This window comes from Schistocerca americana, chromosome 2 (genome assembly GCF_021461395.2).
Source record: "Schistocerca americana isolate TAMUIC-IGC-003095 chromosome 2, iqSchAmer2.1, whole genome shotgun sequence".
Lineage (NCBI taxonomy): Eukaryota > Metazoa > Arthropoda > Insecta > Orthoptera > Acrididae > Schistocerca > Schistocerca americana.
In genome coordinates this window covers 13,147,501-13,173,878 of record NC_060120.1, presented here as the reverse complement: position 1 = coordinate 13,173,878, position 26,378 = coordinate 13,147,501, and the positions used below count along the sequence as shown (strand labels likewise).

The following is a 26,378-nucleotide window of genomic DNA, read 5'->3' as shown; positions in this document are numbered from 1 at the left end:
CCAGTGGCGACACCTACAACGTGCTGACATGAGGAAAGTTTCCAACCGATTTCTCGTACACAAACAGCAGTTGACCGGCGTTGCCTGGTGAAACGTTGTGATGCATCGTGGTAGGAGGAGAAATGCGTACCATCACGTTTCCGACTTTGATAAAGATCGGTTTGTAGCCTATCGCGATTGCGGTTTATAGTATCGCGACATTGCTGCTCGCGTTGGTCGAGATCCAATTATTGCTGGCAGAATATGGAATCTGTGGGTTCAGGAGGATAATACGGGACGCCGTGCTGGATCCCAACGGCCTCGTATCACTAGCAGTAGAGATGACAGGCATCTTATCCGCATGGCTGTAACGGAACGTGCAGCCACGTCTCGATCCCTGAGTCAACAGATGGGGACGTTTGCAAGACAACAACCATCTGCACGAACAGTTCGACGACGTTTGCAGCAGCATGGAGCAGCTCCGAGACGATGGCTGCGGTTACCCTTAAAGCTGAATCACAGACAGGAGGGCCTGCGATGGTGTACTCAACAACGAACCTGGTTGCAAAATCGCAAAATGTGATTTTTTTTCGGATAAATCCAGGTTCCGTTTACAGCATCACGATGTTCGTATCTGTGTTTGGCGACATCGCGGTGAACGCACATTGGAAGCGTGTATTCGTCATCGCCATACTGGCGTATCACCCAGAGTGGTGGCATGGGGTGCCATTGGTTACACGTCTCGGTCACTTCTTGTTCGCTTTGACGGCACTTTGAACAGTGGATCTTACATTTCAGATGTTACGACCCTTGGCTGTACCCTTCATTCGATCCCTGCGAAACCCTACGTTTCAGCAGGATAATGCACGCTCGCATGTTACAGGTCCTGTACGGGCCTTTCTGGGTACAGAAAATGTTACTGCTGCCCTGGCCAGCACACTCTCCAGATCTCTCACCAATTGAAAACGTCTGGTCAATGATGGCCGAGCAACTGGCCAGTCACTACTCCTGTTGAACTGTGGTATCGTGTTGAACCTGCATTGGCAGCTGTACCTGAACACGCCATCCAAGCTCTGTTTGACTCAAGGCCCAGGCGTATCAAGGCCGTTATTACGGCCAGAGGTGGTTGTTCTCGGTGCTGATTTCTCAGGATCTATGCACCCAAATTGCGTGAAACTGTAATCACATGTCAGTTCTAGTATAATATATTTTGTCCAATGAATACCCGTTTATCATCTGTATTTCTTCTTGATGTAGCAATTTTAATGGCCAGTAGTGTATTTTACATACAATAGAATAACTAAATATCTAGTAGATGTACGGTACAGTCTCATTAATGTGACCACCGCATATGTTCAATGTCAACGTGCAACAACCACTCACAGACGGCACGTGGCAGCACTAGCAGTGGAGGGTATATAAAACATGTCGGTTAGACGCGGAAAACAACGCAGTCGTTGTAATGCGAAACCTTTCGAAACAGCACGATCATTGGCTTTCGGGAGAAGGGTGAAATCATTTCCAAGACGGCTAAGTTTGTAAACTCTACGCGTGCTGTCGTGGTTAGGATATACCGTGCGTGGCAAAACAGCGCTACGCAAAACCGGCGCTGAAGCAGCTGTGGTGCACTGCAGCTATAGACGACGGGGGTGAATGACGGCTGTGGAGATGTGTACGAACGAATAATCGAGCAGCTGTTGACTAATTGAAACTTCCTGGCAGATTAAAACTGTGCGTCGGACCGAGACTCGAACTCGGGACCTTCGCAATGTCTCCGCAGTATCCTTTCTTCTAGGAGTGCCAGTTCTGCAAGGTTCGCAGAAGAGCTTCTGTGAAGTTTGGGACGTAGGAGACGAGGTACTGGGAGAACTGAAGCTGTGAGGACGGGTCGTGAGTCGTGCTTGGGTAGTTCAGATGGCAGAGCACTTAGGCGAAGGTCTCGAGTTCGAGTCTCGGTCCGGCACACAGTTTTAATCTGACAGGAAGTTTCATATCAGCGCACACTCCGCTGCAGAGTGAAAATCTCATTCTGTTGAGTAACTGACTGTCCCGATGAACCAAGGTTTTACCAACACTCTCTCAGCGAAGGTTGCCGCGTATGTACGTCTGCAGCAGGGGCCTGGTTCGCACACACATCGTTCATCAGTGATGAAGGCTGGAATTAGCAAGCTAGTGCAGCAAGTGGACCTCCACTGAGTAGCAACAGATTGCCTCTTCAGATGAATCCCGGTTTGCTCCATCAGACAAATGACAAACACCACGCAACAAACGTCAGAAGGGTCTGTTTGAAGGAGGCTGCTTTATGGTCTGGGAAATGTTTTCGTGGCATTCTCTGGGTGCTCTCGTCATTCTGAAAGGCGCAGTGGACCAACAAACGAATGCATCTGTTCCTGATGGTCATGTACACTCCTACATGCAGTATGGTTTTCCTTGGCACAATGGCATCTACCAGCATGACAGTGGAATGTTCAGACAGCTCGCATTGTAAGTGCGTGGCTCGAAGAGCACCAGAATAAGTTTAGCATGCTCCCCTCGCCACAAAACTCCCCCTATTCAAACCCAGTCGAGAACCTGTGGCACCATCTGGATTGGGCTGTTCGCTCTATGGAACCTCAACTGAGAAACCTACCTCTGCTGGCCTCAGCACTGGAGTCGCCATGGGTGCACATCCCTGTCGGTAACTGCCGCAGCCTAAACGGTTCTTCTGCACGTCGCGCAGCAGTCCGCGCTACAAATGGTCGTTATTGATGCTTGAGATAGGTGGTCACATGAATGTGACAGGGCAGTCTATTCCCAAAGAGTGTACAAAAAGCTTTCTGGCCCTAGCACATCTGGAGATGTTTAAGAAATCCGAAACCTATAATGGTTTGATTCAAATAAACCTTTTTAAACCATACTCGTCGCTGGCTGCTTTTTCAGTTATAAACCCACTTTGGATGAATATTTTTCCAGCATTGCTTCTGGAAAAGTAGTGCTAAAATAATGTATACTTCAGACCAAATTGGATGTGGTTAGTGGCAGTGTAAGATTCTGTAGTTATGAGCTAGTCTCGAACACTGGTCGAATATAATCGGTAGGCGGGTTGAACATGCTCTTTTCCAAATGTCACTCGCCTTCTGACACGGTTTATGGAACGTCCCTATGATAGTGAGCCACACATTAAGTTTCTTTGAAAAGAGGATAGATAAATCGTGTAGTCTACTTTAATGGGAACATCAATGGAGAGTTAGGAAGCGAGCATCTCTAATAGGCCGGCGTCAAAACGTCATATGATCTAGCTTCATGGAGTATCATACTTGAATCGCCACATTACGTACACACTGCTGATCGTGCCGGGCCCGAAGCTCAAATTATGACCGTTGTTCCATCCAGAACGTCAATCAGGACAATGTGAACGGCTCGATGGAAACCGGAACATGAGCAAAGGTGCCCTCTCCAGGCTTCATTTCACTATCTTACCACCCTGGATGCCCTGTGCCACAGTGTAGTGGAAAACATTTTTGGATATATTTCATTTTGTCTTGAGCTAACCGTTTCACCTTCTACGATTTCCTCAAGTTACTCTCTGATATCTCAATCCATGTCCCATCATCCTTTCCCTCCTTCTTGTATGCGTGTGTTTTTCATATATATTTCTCTCTGCCCCCTCCCTCCCCCCCCTTCCCCCCCCCCCCCCCCCCCCCCCCCCCCCCGTCGTCACCGCCGAGTTTCCGGAGAACCTGTTCATTTCTTATCTCAGTCTATCTAATTGTCAACGCCCTTTTACAGCACGACATTCAAACGATTCTGTTCTCTTCTTTTCCTGCTTTCACACAGTCTTTGAATCAGTCTTGGACAATACGGTGCTCAGAACGTATGTTCGTGGAAACGTTTTCCTCCATTTAAGTGAAAGACTATGGAAGAATCAATGACACGAAGTTATGATAAGTGGTGAAACCAAATTCTACCAGTTTAGTCAAAATGGTTGAAAGAAAATTTGCGACCATACTGGCACTAACTGGTAAACAAAATTGGCCATAAAGACGAGTGTTGTAAAACGTGCGTAGTGATGACTGTTAGCAAGCGCTTATCTTTTCGAAATACATACTGCAAAAAAAAAAAAAAAATCCCCGGAGCATTGGTTTCTCTTTATGGTTTCATTTTCAACCTTGTCGTTTCAATCTGGCCCGCCACCTTAAATGCAGAGAGGAATAGCGCCATAAAAACTTTTTCTGTTTCTACTGTTAGTTTATCTATGACGATGACTGAACGTAAGAGTGAATACTTTTCTCAAATGACCGACAGTAGAATTTTATGTAAGTCATCATCATCATTTAAGACTGATTATGCCCTTCAGCGTTCAGTCTGGAGCATAGCCCCCCTTATAAAATTCCTCCATGATCCCCTATTCAGTGCTAACATTGGTGCCTCTTCTGATGTTAAACCTATTACTTCAAAATCATTCTTAACCGAATCCAGGTACCTTCTCCTTGGTCTGCCCCGACTCCTCCTACCCTCTACTGCTGAACCCATGAGTCTCTTGGGTAACCTTGCTTCTCCCATGCGTGTAACATGACCCCACCATCTAAGCCTGTTCGCCCTGACTGCTACATCTATAGAGTTCATTCCCAGTTTTTCTTTGATTTCCTCATTGTGGACACCCTCCTGCCATTGTTCCCATCTACTAGTACCTGCAATCATCCTAGCTACTTTCATATCTGTAACCTCAACCTTGTTGATAAGGTAACCTGAATCCACCCAGCTTTCGCTCCCATACAACAAAGTTGGTCGGAAGATTGAACGGTGCACAGATAACTTAGTCTTGGTACTGACTTCCTTCTTGCAGAAGAGTAGATCGTGGCTGAGCGCTCACTGCATTAGCTTTGCTACACCTCGCTTCCAGTTCTTTCACTATGTTGCCATCCTGTGAGAATATGCATCCTAAGTACCTGTTCTAACTTTGTTCCTCCTATTTGGCACTCAATCCGTTTATATTTCTTTCCCACTGACATTACTTTCGTTTTGGAGATGCTAATCTTCATACCATACTCTTTACATTTCTGATCCAGCTCTGAAATATTACTTTGCAAACTTTCAATCGAATCTGCCATCACAACTAGGTCATCCGCATATGCAAGACTGCTTATTTTGTGCTCACATATCTTAATCTCACCCAGCCAGTCTATTGTTTTCAACATATGATCCATAAATAATATGAACAACAGTGGAGACAGGTTGCAGTCTTGTCTTACCCCTGAAACTACTCTGAACCATGAGCTCAATTTACCGTCAACTCTAACTGCTGCCTGACTATCCATGTAAAGACTTTTAATTGCTTGCAAAAGTTTGCCTCTTATTCCATAGTCTAGTAGAACAGACAATAACTTCCCCCTAGGAACCCGGTCATATGGCTTTTCTAGATCTATAAAGCATAGATACAATTCCCTGTTCCACTCGTAACATTATTTGCCGTAAGCTAAAGATCTTGTCCTGACAACCTCTGAGGCCTAAACCCACACTGATTATCATCCAATTGGTCCTCAACTAATACTCCCACTTTCCTTTCAACAATACCTAAGAAGGTTTTACCCACAACGCTGATTAAAGAGATACCTCTGTAGTTGTTACAATCTTTTCTGTTTCCATGTTTAAAGATTGGTGTGATTACTGCTTTTCTCCAGTCTGATGGATCCTGTCCCGACTCCCAGGCCATTTAAATTATCCTGTGTAGCCATTTGAGACCTGACATTCCAGTGTATTTGATGAGTTCCGACTTAATTTGATCCACCCCAGCTGCTTTATTGCGCTGCAATCTACTGACCATTCTCTCCACTTCCTCAAATGTGATCCTATTTCCATGATCATTCCTGTCCCATTATACCTCGAAATCTGAAACATTACTGATCGTACTTTCACCTACATTGAGCAACTCTTAAAAATATTCCCTCCATCTGCCCAAGTATGTAAGTAATTTAAGAAATTTGTAACCACATTCAGTGGTGTGATTTATAAACGTTGCAGAATATCCAAGATTTCTTAGACGGAGCGGAGCATGGCGTCGTCTACTGCAGCCTTGGTTCCAACGTACGAAGCAAGGATCTTCCGTTGGAGAAGATACAGGCCCTCGTGGAGGCGTTTAGAGAGCTACCGCAGCGCGTCGTCTGGAAGTGGGAGAACGACTCCCTGCCTTCACAGCCGGAGAACGTGATGGTCAGCAAGTGGCTGCCGCAGCAGTCCATACTGGGTGAGCTGTTCTTTGACATAACTTCGGGGTACACTTTGCCAGGGTGTAATTGGTACACAGCTACTGCGTGTGGTTGTCTAGGAGGGGAGAGACTACGCTCAAGTAAAGGTCGGACATCGCCGACCTTTGTGACCGAGCGGTTCTAGGCGCTTCAGTCCGGAACCGCACGACCGCTATGGTCGCAGGTTCGAATCCTGCCTCAGGCATGGATGTGTGTGATGTCCTTAGGTTACTTAGGTTTAAGTAGTTCTAAGTTCTAGGAGACTGATGACCTCTGGTGTTAAGTTCCATAGTGCTCAGAGCCTTTTGAACCATTTTTTGAAAGGTTTGGACATAATTCATAAGCAAAATATTTATTGAACAAGAATTGCTTAAAAATTCAGTCGAACTACGTAAGAATATTTTATTTGTAATCTTCCAACAATTACTTACAAACACGTTAAGAACGGCAAAAGGAGATAGATTTTCATAAATCTGCACATGCCCGAACGTGTACTGCTGTGTTTACATTCATGCATACACTGTGACACTGAGCCACATTGTACTGTTAAGACTAGGAGACCCAAAATGGGGTATACAGGTACGGAAATCTCATGTTAAAGGACGACAAATGAGCTTCGAACTTAACTAACACAATTAAGGAAGCAAATACTTTCAGCAACCTACATACAGAGGCAAAGAAATATGTTACAGTTCCTTGAGAATTAATCATTTATCACTAAGTTTCATCACCTATAATGAGATGCTATGTGACTACTAGGACACAGAAAATCCTTCAGTACAACCTCATGTGACAGAAGAACGATGCAAAATTTTAATACAGTGTCTGTGCCTGCAATGACAGCTACAACAAGAAGAATGTGACTCAAAAAATTTAGCAAATCACGTTAAGTATTTTCTGACGGTCTATTTACTGCTTTTCAATTGCTTGGTATCAAAGAATGTTCCATAACATTACTGACCAAAGGAATGAAAACTTATTAAAGCAATAACCTTAAAGTTTACGTTCAGTTCCCCAAAACACCACACACACACACACACACACACACACACACACAATTTAAAAAAGTACATTTTTTTAAAAAAAAGCAACAGGTATAATGTTGCATCAAGCAATCCTTTTACGGCCCACGCGAGTGCTGTTGACACAGTACGCCCACGATTTCAGAATCCAACTAGCCGTGCCCGGGTAGTTACTCTGCCTAAATCAGATATAGACGACTCCCGGATAATCGAGACATTTCTACACATGACGATAGTAACTGCCAGTAATACCAACAAAGGGGACAGAAACCGAATACTCGGTTATTAATAGAAAAAATATCGCGTGCTTGTTTCTGAACACACACCAATATATCAACAAGGTCGTCAGAAGATTCACCCGCCAACCGCAATCCAGTTTCAAAACGACGACGAGCGGACAGAAATAAAGCGGCGAGGACGAATCATGAGTCACGCTCGGATGTTCTGGCGATGAGACCTTGCCCGAGAATGCCAAACGCCACTGGTTTGAGTCCAATTCCAGCACAATGGTTCGATGTGCCACGAAGTATCAAATAAGGGATATACTGCTTCGCAAACTGAAAAGTGATTCCATGGATTCAATACACTTCTAGAGATCTCGTATACAAATTACTGTTTAATGTTACTATTCCTCCTTCGGTCCACTCCCTTAGCCGTGCTGTCAGAGCGTCTGACTGCCATGCAACGGGCCCAGGTTTGATTGCTGGCCAGGTCGAAGATTTTCTCCGCTCGGGAACGGGGTTCTGTGCTGTCCTCATCATTTCATCATCGACACGCTAGTCGCCCAATGTGGCATCACCTGAAAAGGCTTGCAACTGGGGACTCCCAGCAAACCACTAAAATGTGGTCATCTCACTTCATTTCAGCCTTCCTGTAGCTAAGATAGTCTTTCCGGCATATTCTATTCAGCTTCCTTCAATTACCAGCCCGTGGAATAGGCTAGCGCCTTTGACAACCGTACTCGTGGGTTCGGATCCAGTCGCTGTTCAGATACTGAATGAAAATCAACAACAGCTGCGTCCTAAGTCTCCCAATACGACTCATTCTCGTTCCACCATTGGCCTCATCCAGGAGGCTGGAGGAGTAGATGGAGCAAATTTTTGTCCTTAGGGTAGGAAACTGCCCCTATAAGGCAGAAGAGGCTGGAATGATCCATGGCATGAGGATGCAGAAGGCAATGGAAACCACGGCATTAAAGATATAATGTTTATCCACAGGACGTGCGGCCTGCAACTAAAAAGTGTCTCCATTGGCAAAACATTAGCCGCCTCATTTGAAAGACGTGCTTTGCTGTGCTACATATTTTACGTCGTACTTACGGATATATTGACGCCGCACCTCAGTGTTCATTTTGGCAGTGTAAAAGGCGTCACGAAGCCGTATAAGCTGTGCATTGTTCACGTTTATGTATTTATGTTTACAGTTGGAAGCGGACTTCCGCTGTCTGATTTGTGTGGGAGTAAACACACGTTTTCCAGATAAATTCGTCTCCAAAAGTACTCCAGAAACTTCAATAACAAATTAAATGATACTTTCATGATGTTTGTATCAAAATTCGTGCGTGTCTCTTGATATATTGTGCACTTTCGTACGTTAAGCGCCGCGAGGAACGTACTTTATGCTAGCATCAATGGTAATCAGCACTTGTTCTCTCTACAGTTCAAGCAGTAATGTCACCACAGAAACAATAGTCACACCAAATTTTAGTGAATGCCAACGCGAAAGAAAGTACATTTTTGAATCTGCAGAGGACAGTGTTGTTGTGTGCAACGTATAGTTAGATGTTCATTATTTTATAATTTGACTTCCATGACTGGATCCGTCCACTTTTAGCGGACCCTCTTTTTCTGTGACAGAGTTCGGAATCGCGGGACTAATGATCTCGTCATTTGGTCCCACAACCCCTATCAGTTAATCAATCAACCAATCAATCAACGTATAGTTAGGATACAGGTGGAATGGGGATCAGGCTGGTGGTTGTCCAAACTTTAGATTCAATATTATTACTGTCACTTCATTTACCAGGCAAAGTACACTACTGGCCGTTAAATTTGCTGCACCACGAAGATGACGTGCTACAGACGCGAAATCTAACCGACAGGAAGAAGACGCTGTGATATGCAAATGATCAGCTTTTCACAGCATTCACACAAGGTTGGCGCCGGTGGCGAAACCTACAACGTGCTGACACGAGGAAAGTTTCCAACCGATTTCTCATACACAAACAGCAGTTGACTGGCGTTTCCTGGTGAAACGTTGTTGTGATGCCTCGTGTAAGGAGGAGAAATGCGTAACATCACGTTTCCGACCTTCATAAAGGTCGGATTGTAGCCTATCGCGATTGCGGTTTATCGTATCGCGACATTCTTGCTCGCAATGGTCGAGATCCAATGACTGTTAGCAGAATGTGGAATCGGTGGGTCGAGGAGGGTAATACGGAACGCCATGCTGGATCCCAACGGCCTCGTATCACTAGCAGTTGAGATGATAGGCATCTTATCCGCATGGCTGTAACGGATCGTGCAGCCACGTCTCGATCCCAGAGTCAACAGATGGGGACGTTTGCAAGACAGCAACCATCTACACGACGACGTTTGCAGCAGGATGGACTATCAGCTCGGAGACCATGGCTGCCATTACCCTTGACGCTGCATCACAGGCAGGAGCACCTGCCATGGTGTACTCAACGACGAACCTGGGTGCACGAATGGCAAAACGTTATTTTTTCGGATGAATCCAGGTTCTGTTTACAGCATCGTGATGATCACATCCGTGTTTGGCGACATCGTGGTGAACGCCCATTGGAAGCGTGTATTCGTCATCGCCATACTGGCGTATCACCTGGCGTGATGGTTTGGGGTGCCACTGGTTACACGTCTCGGTCACCTCTTGTGCACATTGATGGCACTTTGAACAGTGGTCGTTACATTTCGGATGTTTTACGACCCGTGGCTCTACCCTTCATTCGATCCCTGCGAAACCCTACGTTTCAGCAGGATAATGCACGACCGCGTGTTGCAGGTCGTGTACGGGCGTTTCTGGATACAGAAAATGTTCGACTGCTGCCTGGTCAGCACGTTCTCCAGATCTCTCACCAACTGAAGACGTCTGGTCAATGGTGGTCGAGAAACTGACTCGTCACTACTCTTGTTGAACTGTGGTATCGTGTTGAAGCTGCATAGGCAGCTGTACCTATACATACCATCCAAGGTCTGTTTGACTCAAGGCCCAGGCGTATCAAGTCCGTTATTAGGGCCAGAGGTGGTTGTTCTGGATACTGATTTCTCAGGATCTATGCACCCAAATTGCGTGAAAATGTAATCACATGTCAGTTCCAGTATAATATATTTGTCCAATGAATAGCTATTTATCGTCTGCATTTCTTTTTGGTGTAGCAATTTTAATGGTCAGGAGTGTAGATTAAAAAACTCAGTTCTGATGAAAACTGACAGATCTTGAAGGTTAAAAAACTATTTTCCTCAAGTAATAAACCGCCAGGGCAGCCGAGCGCGCTCTTGCGCTGCTTCCTGGACTCGGGTAGGCGCGCTGGCACCGGATGGAATACGCTTGGCGGATTAATGATGAGGTCCGGTATGGCGGCGAGCCTGGATGTGGTTTTCAGGCAGTTTTTCACATTACCCTAGGTGAATACCGGGCTGGTCCCCACGTTAGCCCCTGTTGCACGACTCGCAGATATTTGAAAAACGTTTGCGCTATTCCAGGGCCTACACTAGACGCGGACACCTGAGGTACACTAATTCCATCCCTGGGGGTTCGGGGTGGCGACAGGAAGGGCATCCTCCCACCCTCTGACACTGCCAAATTTATAGTAACAAGGCCGACCGCGCTTTGAAGCCGGACAAAGGCCAAAAGAAAATGATGGTGATTTTCTTCACGTAATACAATAGTCCAATCTGACCCTACATGTGAAACTGAATTCAGTACATTACAATATACGATATACAGCCTTCAATAATTACGACAAAAATATCTTATTACACCAGAAAATATTCACTTGTCTGTAATAGGAACCTGAGTAAGATCACCACTACGTAGTTGTTGTGTGGCTGCTGCTAGGTATTCTGCAGTCATCAAGACACCAACTTTCAGTATACTGCTCAGGTACTCACACTTACGTCGAAGTGATCAGTTAGTTACATATATAAAGAATTCTTTTGTGTAAGAGAATATAGCAATTAACATTACATACGAATGAACCACAGGTTCAGTAACTGAATCACCATTAAAACAGAGTACGGAGCATTCCAGTTGCGACAAGTTTTCAAACTACATTTCACTTCTGCACAATCACATGCACTGCCCCTACTGATGGGAACCAGCTTACTTTACGAGACATTATTCAGTTTAACGCTCCCCATATTCTGCAGACTGAGGTGACGAAAGTCTTGAGGTACCTCCCAATATCGCGTCGGACCTCCTTTAGCCCGACATTTTTCAGCAACTCGAAGTGTCATGGACTCAGCATGTCGTTGGAAGTCCTCTGCAGAAATACCCAGCCGTGCTGCCTCTATAGCTGTCCATATTTGCGAAAGTGTTGCCGGTGCACTGGTTTGTGCACGTTTTACGTACAAACTGACAACTGGATCACAATCACTAAACGTTCGATGGGATTCATGTCGGGCGATCTGGGTGCCCAAATCATTAGCTCAGATTTTCTAGAATGTGCTTCAAACTAATTTCAAACAGTTGTGGCCCATTTACATGGATCCTTGTCATCAGTAAAAGTTCCATCAGTGTTCTGGACCACGAAGCTCAGGAACGCCTACAAATAGACTCCATGTAGCTCTAAACATTCTGCGTGGTTTCTGTTTGTTCTATATCATGTCTCCCTACCACTTTCGCGAAACGATGCTCTGAGCGTGTTCTTTAGGGAATTGAGTAGTTTGAACCTGGGACCTGTTACTGGTAAGGAGACGCCAGACCACACATGACATGTAGAATTCAGAAGAGTTCAGTGAGACTAGCGATGATATAACCAAATACTTAATGAATTCAGCGTCAGCTCCACTGCACTCCCTGTAAAAGAATCTTAATACTAACTAAATTTAGTGGGAGGGGTTCAAGGCTTTCCTATTTTTAGTTAGCTGGTAAAATAACGTCGAAAAAGCAGTTAAGTTTGCCATTGGAAATTTTATTCTACTCACAAAACATTGTTTATAAATTGCACAATTGATAAAAGGAAATGTTTTAATACAGGATGGTAAAAACCAACTGCGTTCAACAAAAATGTGAACGAATATTCCCTGAATGGGTTTCCAAGTTCTACAGCGGATCCAAGGATGACCTATGCCATATCACATCTATAATCTAGGTTTAAATTAAGTTTCACAAAAGAGAAGACTATCAAAATGGTTTACAGTGACCCTCAATTATCTTTAATTACTTATCTAACTTGTAAATTACAGTGGCTGATGTGGCTTCTCAATAACTATGTAACAGAAAAATCATCGCGTTTCATATTTTTACTTCAAGTGGCAAATGTGAACACTATGAGCTTTAATTGACGATCGACGCTAGTATTACGCAAAAAGGGGTTGTAACAGATGAGACTTTTGCAGTTCTGAGTGAAGCCTTATGTGCTCGAAAATGCGGCATCGCGTGCATTCATTACCTTGTCAGTGTTCGTCAGGGGGCGGCGGCCAGCGCAGCTCTGTACAGCTCGCCCTCTCGGAAGCAACTCTTCCTAACTTCTCCTTACTACTATTTACCGAAGTTGGTTTTAAAAATCTATCTGGCTGTGTTTTCATCTACCAATCAGGGTCTGAATGTTAACCTTAAGCTCCGCCTACAAAAATTCTGTCTATCCAATGAGAAACGTTATACTTTTCGTGGTGGGGCAATGTTTTTAAAGTTTGCAACGTAACAGAGAAGCGAGAAAGTCTCAGGCTAAAACTTGCGGGTGGTGTAGGCCTTTTTGTGTTATCGTAAGGTCTATACTGTTCTTCTGGAGGGCTCTAGCTTTTAACATGAGGTGGGGGGGGGGGGGGGGCGGTCCTAACGTAACAGACGCGAAAAAGTCTCAGGCTAAAAACTTGCGGGTGGTGTGGTCGTAGCAGTTAGCTGGCGACGTGGGTGTCCGTCCCTTATCGTAGGGCCTTCTCGCTTAACACGGTTCTGCTCTCGGCTTCTGTTCTCGTTTCTCCCCTCGGAACTGCGTCTGTCTCATGGTGGGAAGGTATGACATGCATTTAGGCATTCTTGTGTTAGTCTGTGGTATTCCATTTGCTCACTCGTTACTCGTATTACTTTGGTTAATTTAATGTCACGATTTATTCGGAGCTATGTGACATACTACTGGATTTGCTTATCATGTCAGGGTTTCCATGGAAGGCGTTGGATTTGCCTTACATAGCCGAACATAATTTCCAGTCAAATGATACGTTCAGTTGGACCAAGAGACGCAGGTTACAGAGCCCACGTCATTGTGGAGCCACAACCGTGTTGCACAGTTCATTATCGACAACTTCAGTCCATGGCTTCGTGAGTTGTGCGCCACATCTGAACCCTATCATGAGCCCTTACCAGCTTAACTCCTTAACTCGAGACTCAACTGACCAGATCACGGGTTTCCAGCCGTGTATGGTAAAATCGATATGGTCATGAGTGCAAGAAAAGTGTTGCAGGCGATGTCGTGTTAGTAAAGGCACTCGCGCCGATGTGGTGGTGCCACATTCCGTTAACGCCAAATTTCATTTCACTGTCTTAACGGATTGATTTCCGCCCTCATTTCACACAGTGTTCTACATCTACATTCTACATTGATACTCCGCAAGCCACCCAACGGTGTGTGGCGGAGGGCACCTATACGTGCCACTGTCATTACCTCCCTTTCCTGTTCCAGTCGCGTATGGTTCGCGGGAAGAACGACTGTCTGAAAGCCTCCGTGCGCGCTCTAATCTCTCTAATTTTACATTCGTGATCTCCTCGGGAAGTATAAGTAGGGGGAAGCAATATATTCGATACCTCATCCAGAAACGCACCCTCTCGAAACCTGGCGAGCAAGCTACACCGCGATGCAGAGCGCCTCTCTTGCAGAGTCTGCCAATTGAGTTTATTAAACATCTCCGTAACGCTATCACGGTTACCAAATAACCCAGTGACGAAACGCGCCGCTCTTCTTTGGATCTTCTCTATCTCCTCCGTCAACCCGACCTGGTACGGATCCCACACTGATGAGCAATACTCAAGTATAGGTCGAACGAGTGTTTTGTAAGCCACCTCCTTCGTTGATGGACTACATTTTCTAAGCACTCTCCCAATGAATCTCAACCTGGTACCCGCCTTACCAACAATTAGTTTTATATGATCATTCCACTTCAAATCGTTCCGTACGCATACTCCCAGATATTTTACAGAAGTAACTGCTACCAGTGTTTGTTCCGCTATCATATAATCATACAATAAAGGATCCTTCTTTCTATGTATTCGCAATACATTACATTTGCCTATGTTAAGGGTCAGTTGCCACTCCCTGCACCAAGTGCCTATCCGCTGCAGATCTTCCTGTATTTCGCTACAATTTTCTAATGCAGCAACTTCTCTGTATACTACAGCATCATCCGCGAAAAGCCGCATGGAACTTCCGACACTATCTACTAAGTCATTTATATATATTGTGAAAAGCAATGGTCCCATAACACTCCCCTGTGGCACGCCAGAGGTTACTTTAACGTCTGTAGACGTCTCTCCATTGATAACAACATGCTGTGTTCTGTTTGCTAAAAACTCTTCAATCCAGCCACACAGCTGGTCTGATATTCCGTAGGCTCTTACTTTGTTTATCAGGCGACAGTGCGGAACTGTATCGAACGCCTTCCGGAAGTCAAGAAAAATAGCATCTACCTGGGAGCCTGTATCTAATATTTTCTGGGTCTCATGAACAAATAAGGCGAGTTGGGTCTCACACGATCGCTGTTTCCGGAATCCATGTTGATTCCTACATAGTAGATTCTGGGTTTCCAGAAATGACATGATACGCGAGCAAAAAACATGTTCTAAAATTCTACAAGAGATCGACGTAAGAGATATAGGTCTATAGTTTTGCGCATCTGCTCGACGACCCTTCTTGAAGACTGGGACTATCTGTGCTCTTTTCCAATCATTTGGAACCTTCCGTTCCTCTAGAGACTTGCGGTACACGGCTGTTAGAAGGGGGGCAAGTTCTTTCGCGTACTCTGTGTAGAATCGAATTGGTATCCCGTCAGGTCCAGTGGACTTTCCTCTATTGAGTGATTCCAGTTGCTTTTCTATTCCTTGGACACTTATTTCGATGTCAGCCATTTTTCCGTTTGTGCGAGGATTTAGAGAAGGAACTGCAGTGCGGTCTTCCTCTGTGAAACAGCTTTGGAAAAAGGTGTTTAGTATTTCAGCTTTACGCGTGTCATCCTCTGTTTCAATGCCATCATCATCCCGGAGTGTCTGGATATGCTGTTTCGAGCCACTTACTGACTTAACGTAAGACCAGAACTTCCTAGGATTTTCTGTCAAGTCGGTGCATAGAATTTTACTTTCGAATTCACTAAACGCTTCACGCATAGCCCTCCTTACGCTAACTTTGACATCGTTTAGCTTCTGTTTGTCTGAGAGGTTTTGGCTGCGTTTAAACTTGGAGTGGAGCTCTCTTTGCTTTCGCAGTAGTTTCCTAACTTTGTTGTTGTACCACGGTGGGTTTTTCCCGTCCCTCACAGTTTTACTCGGCACGTACCTGTCTAAAACGCATTTTACGATTGCCTTGAACTTTTTCCATAAACACTCAACATTGTCAGTGTCGGAACAGAAATTTTCGTTTTGATCTGTAAGGTAGTCTGAAATCTGCCTTCTATTACTCTTGCTAAACAGATAAACCTTCCTCCCTTTTTTTATATTCCTATTAACTTCCATATTCAGGGATGCTGCAACGGCCTTATGATCACTGACTCCCTGTTCTGTACATACAGATTCGAAAAGTTCGGGTCTGTTTGTTATCAGTAGGTCCAATATGTTATCTCCACGAGTCGGTTCTCTGTTTAATTGCTCGAGGTAATTTTCGGATAGTGCACTCAGTATAATGTCACTCGATGCTCTGTCCCTACCACCCGTCCTAAACATCTGAGTGTCCCAGTCTATATCTGGTAAATTGAAATCTCCACCTAAGACTATAACATGCTGAGAAAATTTATGTGAAATGTATTCCAAATTTTCTCTCAGTTGTTCTGCCACTAATGCTGCTGAGTCGGGAGGTCGGTAAAAGGAGCCAATTATTAACCTAGTTCGGTTGTTTAGTGTAACCTCCACCCATAATAATTCACAGGAACTATCCACTTCTACTTCACTACAGGATAAACTACTACTAACAGCGATGAACACTCCACCACCGGTTGCATGCAATCTATCCTTTCTAAACACCGTCTGTACCTTTGTAAAAATTTCGGCAGAATTTATCTCTGGCTTAAGCCAGCTTTCTGTACCTATAACGATTTCAGCTTCGGTGCTTTCTATCAGCGCTTGAAGTTCCGGTACTTTACCAACGCAGCTTCGACAGTTGACAATTACTGGTATGTTATCACTGACGCTGCTGCTCTCAGTCGTTAAGTGAAAGCCGTTGTCCGTGGTGAGAGGTAATGCCTGAAATTTGGAATTTTCGGCACAATCTTGACACTATGAATGTCGGAATATTGAACTCTGTAACGATTTCCGAAATGGAATGTCCGATCCGTCTAGCTCCAGCTACCATTCCGCCTTCAAAATCGTCAATTCCCATCGTGCGGATATAAACACGTCGGAAACCTTGTCACATGAACCACGTGAGTACAAATGCCAGCTCTGCGAATGCACCGCCTTTTTACACCTTGTGTACGCGATACTACCGCCGTCTGTATGTGTGCTTATCGCTAATTCATCTCAGTGTACACATATTGCCCGTCGTGCAATAGCAGCAGCAAGCCGTAACTCCACACTCGTAGCTTCCGGTAGAAGTCAGCTATAACTGACATCACTTAATGCACCTTTGTATTGAGTACTGTGATCAGCTTGAAAACAAGAGCACCAGGATACCAACATTCGCTCAAAATCACTCTGATTATGCCACCAGCAATCTGATGAAGCCGTTCCTTGCGTTCGTGCAATGTCGTGTGTATGACCGGAGAAAGCAACACCTGCTCCAACAGGTCGTTGTTCACATTTCAACACTGCCCATGCTGATCATGTCGGCAAAGCTGCTTTTCCTGATGTCTCTCCAGCAACTTGTAGTCACTCGTTGGCCCTCCAAGATCTCTACGGCAGCACCGTCACAGTGGTTCTATGTCCTGCAGCAGTCACCGTCTGGCGGCGTCAGTGCCACACCCAAGAACGAGACTGCTGGTGCCGGAGGAAATACCAATCCTTCGGACACGGCACAACCGTCCCCCGCCCTCCCCCCCCCCCCCCCCCCCCCCCACCACCCAGCCACTGCCCCTCCAAAAATCTTGCATCCAACCAACAGAACAGAGACTGTTCCAAAGCAGAATAACACAGTAACAGATATGAGGCAACAGCAATGCCGCACAGACACAAACACAACTGCTGTTGTTCATAAGATGGTTTAATCTGGATAACGTCTCTATTGTAATGCTTAGCTATAGAAAGCTCTTTAGTCAATCAACAGATTAACCGGGGTAACAAACCGTACCATTTTAAGGAGCTCTCACAGCGTGTCAGCAGCTTACCCGTTAACCTGGTGTCGATCATATTCATCTTATCACAGTTCCTACGATATACTCGATTCTCTACCATACAAAGATTCGAGCGTGTCCGTTTGTTGTAACTATGAGTCTATGCTCTTAGGCTCCCCATTGGATATCTTGCTTGGAAACAGACCTTCTGTTGACTACAAATTAGCTATCGGAAAATTAGTCTGAAAGAGAAAAATTAATGCGGCTGGAGTTTTATGTGTCTCATGAGCAACTGTAAAAAAAGCGTACATTAGCCACCCCACAGTTGGGTCCTACCTAGCGTCATCATAGTGATGGCAATAATCAAACCAGCTCTTAGGTTACGATTTGCTCTCCCTGAAAACGAAGCATTTGAGTAACAAGGTGTAATTCTGGAATGTCTAATTCCTAAAGCAAACGTTCGAAAGTTGAAAGTCATGGCATTACAAGAAACCAATATCCGGCTAGGAAAAAATCTTCCAAAATCTTTAAAAAAATGGTTCAAATGGATCTAAGCACTATGGGACTTAATATCTGTGGTCATCAGTCCTCTAGAACCTAGAACTACTTAAACCTAACTAACCTAACGACATCACACACATCCATGCCCGAGGCAGGATTCGAACCTGCGACCGTAGCAGCCGCTTAGTTCCGGACTGAAGTGCCTAGAACCGCTCGGTCACTACGGCCGGCACCAATATCTTCCATAACCTTCCTACTCGTGACCTTTGAAAAGGATATACTGAATCCATACATATCCCTGTGGTGACCCATCGGCTTACAGTCTAGAGCAGCAAGCTTGGTCAGTCTTCTAACTGGTTTGATGCGGCCCGCCACGAATTCCTCTCCTGTGCTAACTTTTTCATCTCTGAGTAGCACTTGCAACCTACGTCTTCAATTATCTGCTTGATGTATTCCAATCGCTGTCTTTCTCGACAGTTTTTGCCCTCTACAGCTCCCTTAGTACTATGGAAGTCATTCCCTCATGTCTTAGATGTCCCATCATCCTGTCCCTTATCAGTGTTTTCCACATATTCCTTTCCTCTCCGATTCTGCGTAGAACCTCCTCATTCCTTGCGTTATCAGTCCACCTAATTTTCAACATTCGTCTGTAGCCCCGCATCTCAGATAGCTCGATTCCCTTCTGTCCCGGTGTTCCCACATTGCATGTTTCACTACCATACAATGCTGTACTCCAAACATACATTCTCAGAAATTTCTTCCTCAAATTAAGGCCTATGTTTGACATTAGTAGATTTCTGTTTACCAAGAATGCCCTTTGTGCCAGTGTTTGTCTGCTTTTGACGTCCTCCTTGCTCCGTCTTTCACTGGTTGCCTTGCTGCCTAGGTAGTAGAATTCCTTAACTTCATTTACTTCGTGTCCATCAATCCTAATGTTAGGTTTCTTGCTGTTCTCATTTCTACTACTTCTCATTAATTTCGTCTTACTTCGATTTACTCTGTCCATACTCCGTACTCATTAGACTGTCATGGAGCACATTATACACGCTCGAAACATCGTCTGAATATCCCGAGCCACACTCTTCCATGTGTGCTCTTTACGGATTTTGACACGAGTTTTAAATCGCCTCCTCGAAACTCCCTTCCCCACTTCCCCCCCAAATGTCCTTCCTTCCGACAACATGGGCCTTACTTCTGTGAGCACCATTATCCTAGGGCTACTGCGCCCGTAGGTTTGCTGTACAAGAATCCCTTCCTTATCTAACATCACCTGAGGGCTTTCCCTCTTCATTCTTCTGTTTAATTTCCAACAATGAATCATCGTTATCCTGATACTTACCAATCTCATCAAACAGCGCTATAAAATAACCCAAAACAAAATCTATTTCCCACTCACTAACATCTTAGTTCAATTAATTTACTGTCATGTTCTCAGCAACACTGTCAATTCCCTTCGCATATCTAAATTCAAAGTGAATACTGAATTGTGCACCGCCCATCTGGCGATACGCTCAGTATGTCTCCGCGTCCGCAGCTCGTGGTCGTCCGGTAGCGTTCTCGCTTCCCACGCCCGAGTTCCCGGGTTCGATTCCCGGCGGGGTCGGGGATTTTCTCTACCTCGTGATGACTGGGTGTTGTGTGATGTCCTTAGGTTAGTTAGGTTTAAGTAGTTCTAAGTTCTAGGGGACTGATGACCATAGATGTCAAGTCCCAATATTGCTCAGAGCCATTTGAACCATTTATGTCTCCGCCGCGCCAGCTACCAGGTTGAAGCTTGTTCGCCGGTCTCTAACAAGAAGGATCAATGTTGTAGATGAATCTGAAATTCTCCAGGGCGCACATAATCAATAATGCTTACAGTTCATACACGGAATATTTCTTTTCCAAAGGCGTCAGCCGCCTAGAAGCATACGATACTCGCCCTGTTCATTTAGGATTTTCCTGAGGCAGAACCATTGCCACGCCACCCATTGAAGGAACCATTTGTGCAGTAAACTGCTTATCGTGTGCAGGTACAGCCAACAAACTTGTGCCGCCATATCCTCCAAAGTGGTTTACTCAGTTTCGCCACCCTGAAACTGGCAACACTTCTTGAGGAGCTCGTTCAATGGGTTGGCTAGTTGAGCACAATTTGTCATGTATTTTGTAAGGAAATCCCGAAGAATCTAGCTATTTCCTAATCATTCCGATAGAGTGGACACTCTGTGGTAGTTTCGGTACACTCTGGGTCAAATCTAACCTACCACTGATATACTGTATGTCCAAGGAATCACTTATCCGTAAATCCGGTCCGATCCTTGACTTGTCGGCTTCAACTTTTAAACCCGAATTCCTAAGGAGTTAACACACTTCCCTCAAATGCTCCACATGTTAATGTCAATCACTGCTAAAAGTCATTATATCGTCCTTATTATGGGGTACAAATTTAAACTTAACCTAAGAAAATAATATATCCAACAGCTGAGACAAAACCACCGGTGCTGGTAGCCAGCTGGAATGGCACCCTGTTAAACGCACAGAAATTCTAATCCATAGTTATTACCGCAATACACTTCTTCGTGTAGCGTGATTTGATAATATGCCAGATTCAAATCCGAGGTGGTAAGTTTCAGGGACCCAGTAAACCAGCCAAGAAAAGTACGTAAATCAAGCAATAGAACAGGGGACGACCAGCTTTTTAAATTCCCCATAATCAGCTACTACTCTTCTGACGTTACATGATCAGACACACAGAATGTTAACTAATCTTCTTTATTAAGTCTTTCTCTAGTGGATACCTCCCCTTGACATGCCCATCTTCATCAAGAATTTTAAGAATCTACCTGTACGGACAGACGACGTGGACAAGTACTAGACAGTTGCAGATCGGCAACCACTTAAACACTCTCTGATGTTCGGACGGCCTACTGTCGGGCGGAAGACCAGCACAGTAGTGCTCAATGAGCAGCAGTGTAGCCTGCCTGCAGGCGCCTGGTACTCTCATCATGTGTTGTATCTGTACAGGTAGACTTTTAAAGCTCCTAATAAAGGTCAGGTGATGGCGCCTAGGGGTTTACCAATCTCCTTGAAAGGACCCTTTATTATTTTGTTAACGCGTCAGTGTTTCATCCTCCCATGATTAAGCCACTGGAGGACACAAAACAGTACTGAAAAAGCATAAGCTCTTAGCTTCCTTGGGTCACGTTCGAATTGTTTTGAATGGTCTCAAGTGGTTCCAGCACGTACTTGAGAGCAAAAACTGTGGTTGCGCTGCACTCCGAATGGGTGCAATTGGAACCGATCGGGATGCCTCTCCATGATGTCCTTAGAGAATGCTTGAAACGAGCAAGGGTGTCAGCATTGTCAGAGGTAGTAAATGTCTTCGTTTTACTCACTGCACTGCTGACTGTCGTTTTCGAACGCGAAATGTGTGTGAACTTACACCCAAGGGAAAGGGGAGCATTCATTGATGCCGCTTATGCCACACCCTGCTGCCTTTTTGTGCCAATTCTTAGCGGCGGTATGTCTGGTATTGTTGTTTCGTTCATTTCTGGCTTCCATCGCAGGGGCTTCAAAATGAGGTGTGAAATGTGGGTAAGAGGGTTTGGGACGTCCTCCAGATCGCGTGACATACCCACTGTGGCATTGGGCAGAGAGATGGTGAAATTTGGTGTCAATGTGAGACTATTAACCCGACTTGCACATCACATGAATTTCTGAGCTGCGATCTTTCTTCCGCACGTGTCGACACTTTGCTATTTGAAGGGTCATCGAGCTGAAGGGTGACGTGACAGGGCACCATTCTTTTGCACCTTTAAGCGAAATTTCAACCTTAAGTGTCGCAGTGGGTGGGAATTAAAAGATTTCGAAAGAGCGATCCTTTAATTCTGTTTGTACAGTGCACTTAGATTACTGACAGCTGTGTGAAGTAACGATGAAAAATACGTTGTCACGTGTCTGTGACACCGTAGACGACTGCCGGAAAAAAGCAAAGAATTTCTCAGCTATGAACCTGTAAGCAGTCTACTGGCAAATCAATGTCGTCAAAGATGACTCATAAATATTGCCTTCATGGCTCCTGGAAGCATTCGTGAGTTCAAAATGATCCCTTTTGTCTGTTTAGTGCCCCAGACGTCTTAGAAAGTGTGATGGTCAACCTGATTGGGCAACTTAAATAGACGACATGTCTTTCCGATCTGGACAACACTTTCATTGTTCTTGAAGACATTTGAAGAAAAACGTTGTTGAAGAGCGTTCAGACTGTATGCCACTGCCCCAAACCGAGAAAGCACTTCTTCATCGCTCAAGAAATAAAAATCTTTGGGGACCAAATGAATGGCGGTAGAGTCTGTCCCAATCGACAAGGCAATAAGGACGGTCACAAAATTTCCGACTCCTCGGCACATTCGTGATGAGGATGCTACCTCTAAAGGTGGTCGTATTACCGGCATTCATAAAGGAGTTAAATATCAAGGCATGTACAATGCAAGAACTACTGCACGGGACTCCAAATTTTCCTGGAACGAAGCGCAAGAGGGATATTTTCTTGTTATTAAGGAGGCGCTAACATCTTCGACAATTCTAGAATTTTGTCACGAGGAGATAAAATTTCACATCGATACTTGTGGTTTTATAATAGTGGCAGTTCTAGCACAAATACAGTTATGCCCAGAAATGCGATAGTGTATGCTTCTAGAGTATATTCCAAAAGTGTGCCATCAACAGGTTCCGACCTTACTTATTTGGCAGATCATTCACAGCTGTGATAGACCACCATCCTCTCTGCTAGCTTTGAAAGATGAATAGGGACACCTGGTGAGATTGAAACTAATGCTTCTGGAGTACAACGTCACAATGGTACACAAAAGTAGCCCAAATACAAGGACACCTTTCAAGGAATCCTTTGGCAGAAAGCGGCTCGGATGAACTCTGTCATTGGTGTGTTAAATGACATTGCTGCTAAGAGAGGGAAGGTCCAGCAGTACTGAAAACTTTTAAAGCCTTGAAGGAGGAGGAACAGAGGACGATTGCAGTTAAATAAAAGTATTGTGTAAGAAGAACTATGATACAGTTTGGCAGAAATGGCTACTCCCTCCCTCAATTCATCTATGATCAGCTGTGCGAAGTATTTCCACGATGCTTCAACATCTGGTCATTCGGGTCTCGTGAAAAGTAAAGACAAAATCAGGTGCAGGTACCAATGGTCAGGTCTCTACCGATCCGTTAGACATTATTTAAGCCAATGTTAGGAATGACGACGACAGAAGCAGGCTCTGCAGTTACCTCTGGGATGTCTGGTACCAATCCTGCCTACAGAAGCAGCATTCTACCGAACTGGATTCGAACTCTTTTGGAGATTTCCATTGTCGATAAACGGGAACTGATGGACCGTGGTGTGCCCTGACTACCTGACCCACTGTATCGTCACCAAAGCTGTGCCGATTGCCAAAACTACAGAAATTTCGAATGTCCTTGTAGAATACATCGTTTCTAAAATTTAGAAATCTGTGGTAGCTAAGGACGCCACACACACCCATGCCCGAGGGAGGAGTCGAACCCCCGACGGGGGGAGCCGCGCAGACTGTGACAAGACACCTCTGACCGCGCGGCTACCCCGAGCGGCACCATCATTTTGAAGCATAGAGGATTCCAGGTGGTGATCTCTGATCGTGGAAAAGCTTTCTAGTCGAGACTAGTATCAGAGGTAACTTTCACATTGCGATGTCATTCGCCGGAAGACAGAGTCCTAACATCCACAGATGAATGGTCTTATTTTCGATGTATGTTTGTCGAATAGACAGATTGGGACACAATACTGGTCATCGTGACATTCGCATACAACAGAGTGAAGCAAAACACTACAGTCTCCAAACCATTATTTTTGTTTCAAGGTGGCGAGGCCGAAACGACAATGGGTGCATTGTTATCGTTTCATTCATCTTCAGGATGAGTGTATGAAACACCTCATCACTGCAACCAAAGAAGCAGGGCAGTTGGCTCGCTTATGGATCCTCAATGTCCAGCAGAAAGACAGAGATTTGGCCAAAGACATACACCAAAAGTGACTTGATATGGACTTAAATACATCTACGGAAAGTGGGGCTATCGAAAATTTAATAAAGCGTTAGTTTGTGGTATTCCGTCCTTCAGCGCCTATCGGACGTCACATATGGTGGCGATGGTTATGACCCTCCATCAGGAAGACAAAAATGGGGAGATGTCGTCCATGTCCTCTGTATGAAGCCCTAGGTGGTCCTGCAGCGCAGATCGATGACGGGATGTCAAAGACCCACTCGACGATCACGATGCTCATGATAGTGAAGAGGATGTGACAATTCGATTAGGATAGGAGGATCTGTAAGTGTTGTCATTGGCAGGACCATCGCTAAGATGAAGATACAGGGTCCAATAGTCGACTACAATGCGAATTTCTAAAAAAGCACATCACTGTTTCTCCAGGAAAGGTACAGGGTCGCTATTCGTGGGGCACTCACTGTGGTGTAGTGCTTAGCGTTTGTGGCTGGCGTGCCGCATGTCGTCAGTTCAAATCTGACCACCACCACTTGTCAATTGTTCTTTTGTATTTATCATTCCTGAAAGTGATGATGAAGCATGTTTCTATATGTTGGAATATTAATCGTCTTTAAATACCAGCATTGTGGGATATTCGAATTTTGTACAAACAGCTCTACTCTTTCTTGCATAAGGTCAGTTCTGTTCCGGCTGTCCATTATAAAAGTACTTTAAGTCATACGTGTTGTTTCATTGATGACCTTCTTTTCCGATTTGGACTCGATTCGGGTTATGACGCTAGAATATTTTCATATTGTGTTTTGGCAATTAGACCAAATAAAAGATTTCTGGGTATATTCTATAACATTTTACTCTTTTCTTCGGAGAAAATCATCAGCTAGAGAAATTTTGATGTTTCGTTTACTGGAATGAATTTTTAATATATTTTCGACTTGCTGATTGGTTGTGATGTATCTGCTGGTGGGGCTAGCATTTCCAAACTACTTAAAGTTTCAACATTGCCAAAATAAATGGCATAATTTTGGAAGAGGCGAGGTATGTTAAATATACTAAAAATAAGATGCTGATATATTTCATTAACACTGGCATAGAAAATATGTTTAAGAATTTCATGAGTGTATACCTCGTGTTGGAGCTCCGAAAATGACAGCAAAGTACTGTTGAAATCGGTCCTCAATTCACAGTAAATACACTGGTGTCCAAAATTACAGCAACAAACCGCTATTTCCCCGTCCAGTGTCTGATTCACGTTATAACCATACTGATTCTCAGCAGATGTCCGTACGATCGTGTTCGGTACGGGAGATGCCATTTCGGTCAATTGAAAACCAGACCGACGATGACGTCAGGGCATCTATGATACGGATTCACATCATTCACACTGTGTGCGCAGTGACAGACGGTGGAATATAGTACAGAGAAGTAACCTACCAGACTCTCTGGTGGGGAGGGCCATAGGAAGAATGGAAACAGGACAGTAGCAAACTGATGTGGCCCGATGGCTTAATGTGAATCGTTCTGTTGTTTCTCGGATGTGGCGACATCCCGAATACCAGGGTAGGACAGACCACGTGTGACGTCAGAAAGAGAGGGCCGTTATTTGGCTGTAAGTGCACGTCCGTACCGTCTTAAAACTGCACGGCAACTGGCATCTGACCTCGCAGCATTCACCAGGCGTGTTGTAACGAGGTAAAAGGCGTACAGAAGGCTTCCTCAGATGGTCTTCATTGTCAGAGACCTGCTCTATGTGTGTGTGTGTGTGTGTCTCTGACGCGTCTTCACAAATGGGAACGTCTAGAGTGGAGCAGTCAACATGCCACCCAGACGTTTGAGCGGTAGACCAATATTCATTTCACAGCTGAGTCTCGATTTTGTTGGGGGAACGTGGAACACGCTTTCGAGACCCAAACACTGTGGAAAGAGACCGTTATCGAGCAGTATCCTTAATGGTGTGGGCGGGGATTGTGTTGACCGCACGAACGCCTGTTGAT

The 26,378-nt window shown here is 44.8% G+C and overlaps 1 protein-coding gene across 1 annotated transcript in view; it reads left to right on the top strand.

The window, feature by feature from the left end:
* The window catches only part of LOC124594960 (UDP-glucosyltransferase 2-like), a 125,173-nt gene that overhangs the window by 80,736 nt on the left and 18,059 nt on the right, over positions 1-26,378 (top strand). The window contains exon 6 of the mRNA XM_047133470.1: positions 5,980-6,202. Within this exon, the coding sequence (XP_046989426.1) occupies positions 5,980-6,202 (223 nt within the window). The remainder of the gene's footprint in view (positions 1-5,979; positions 6,203-26,378) is intronic.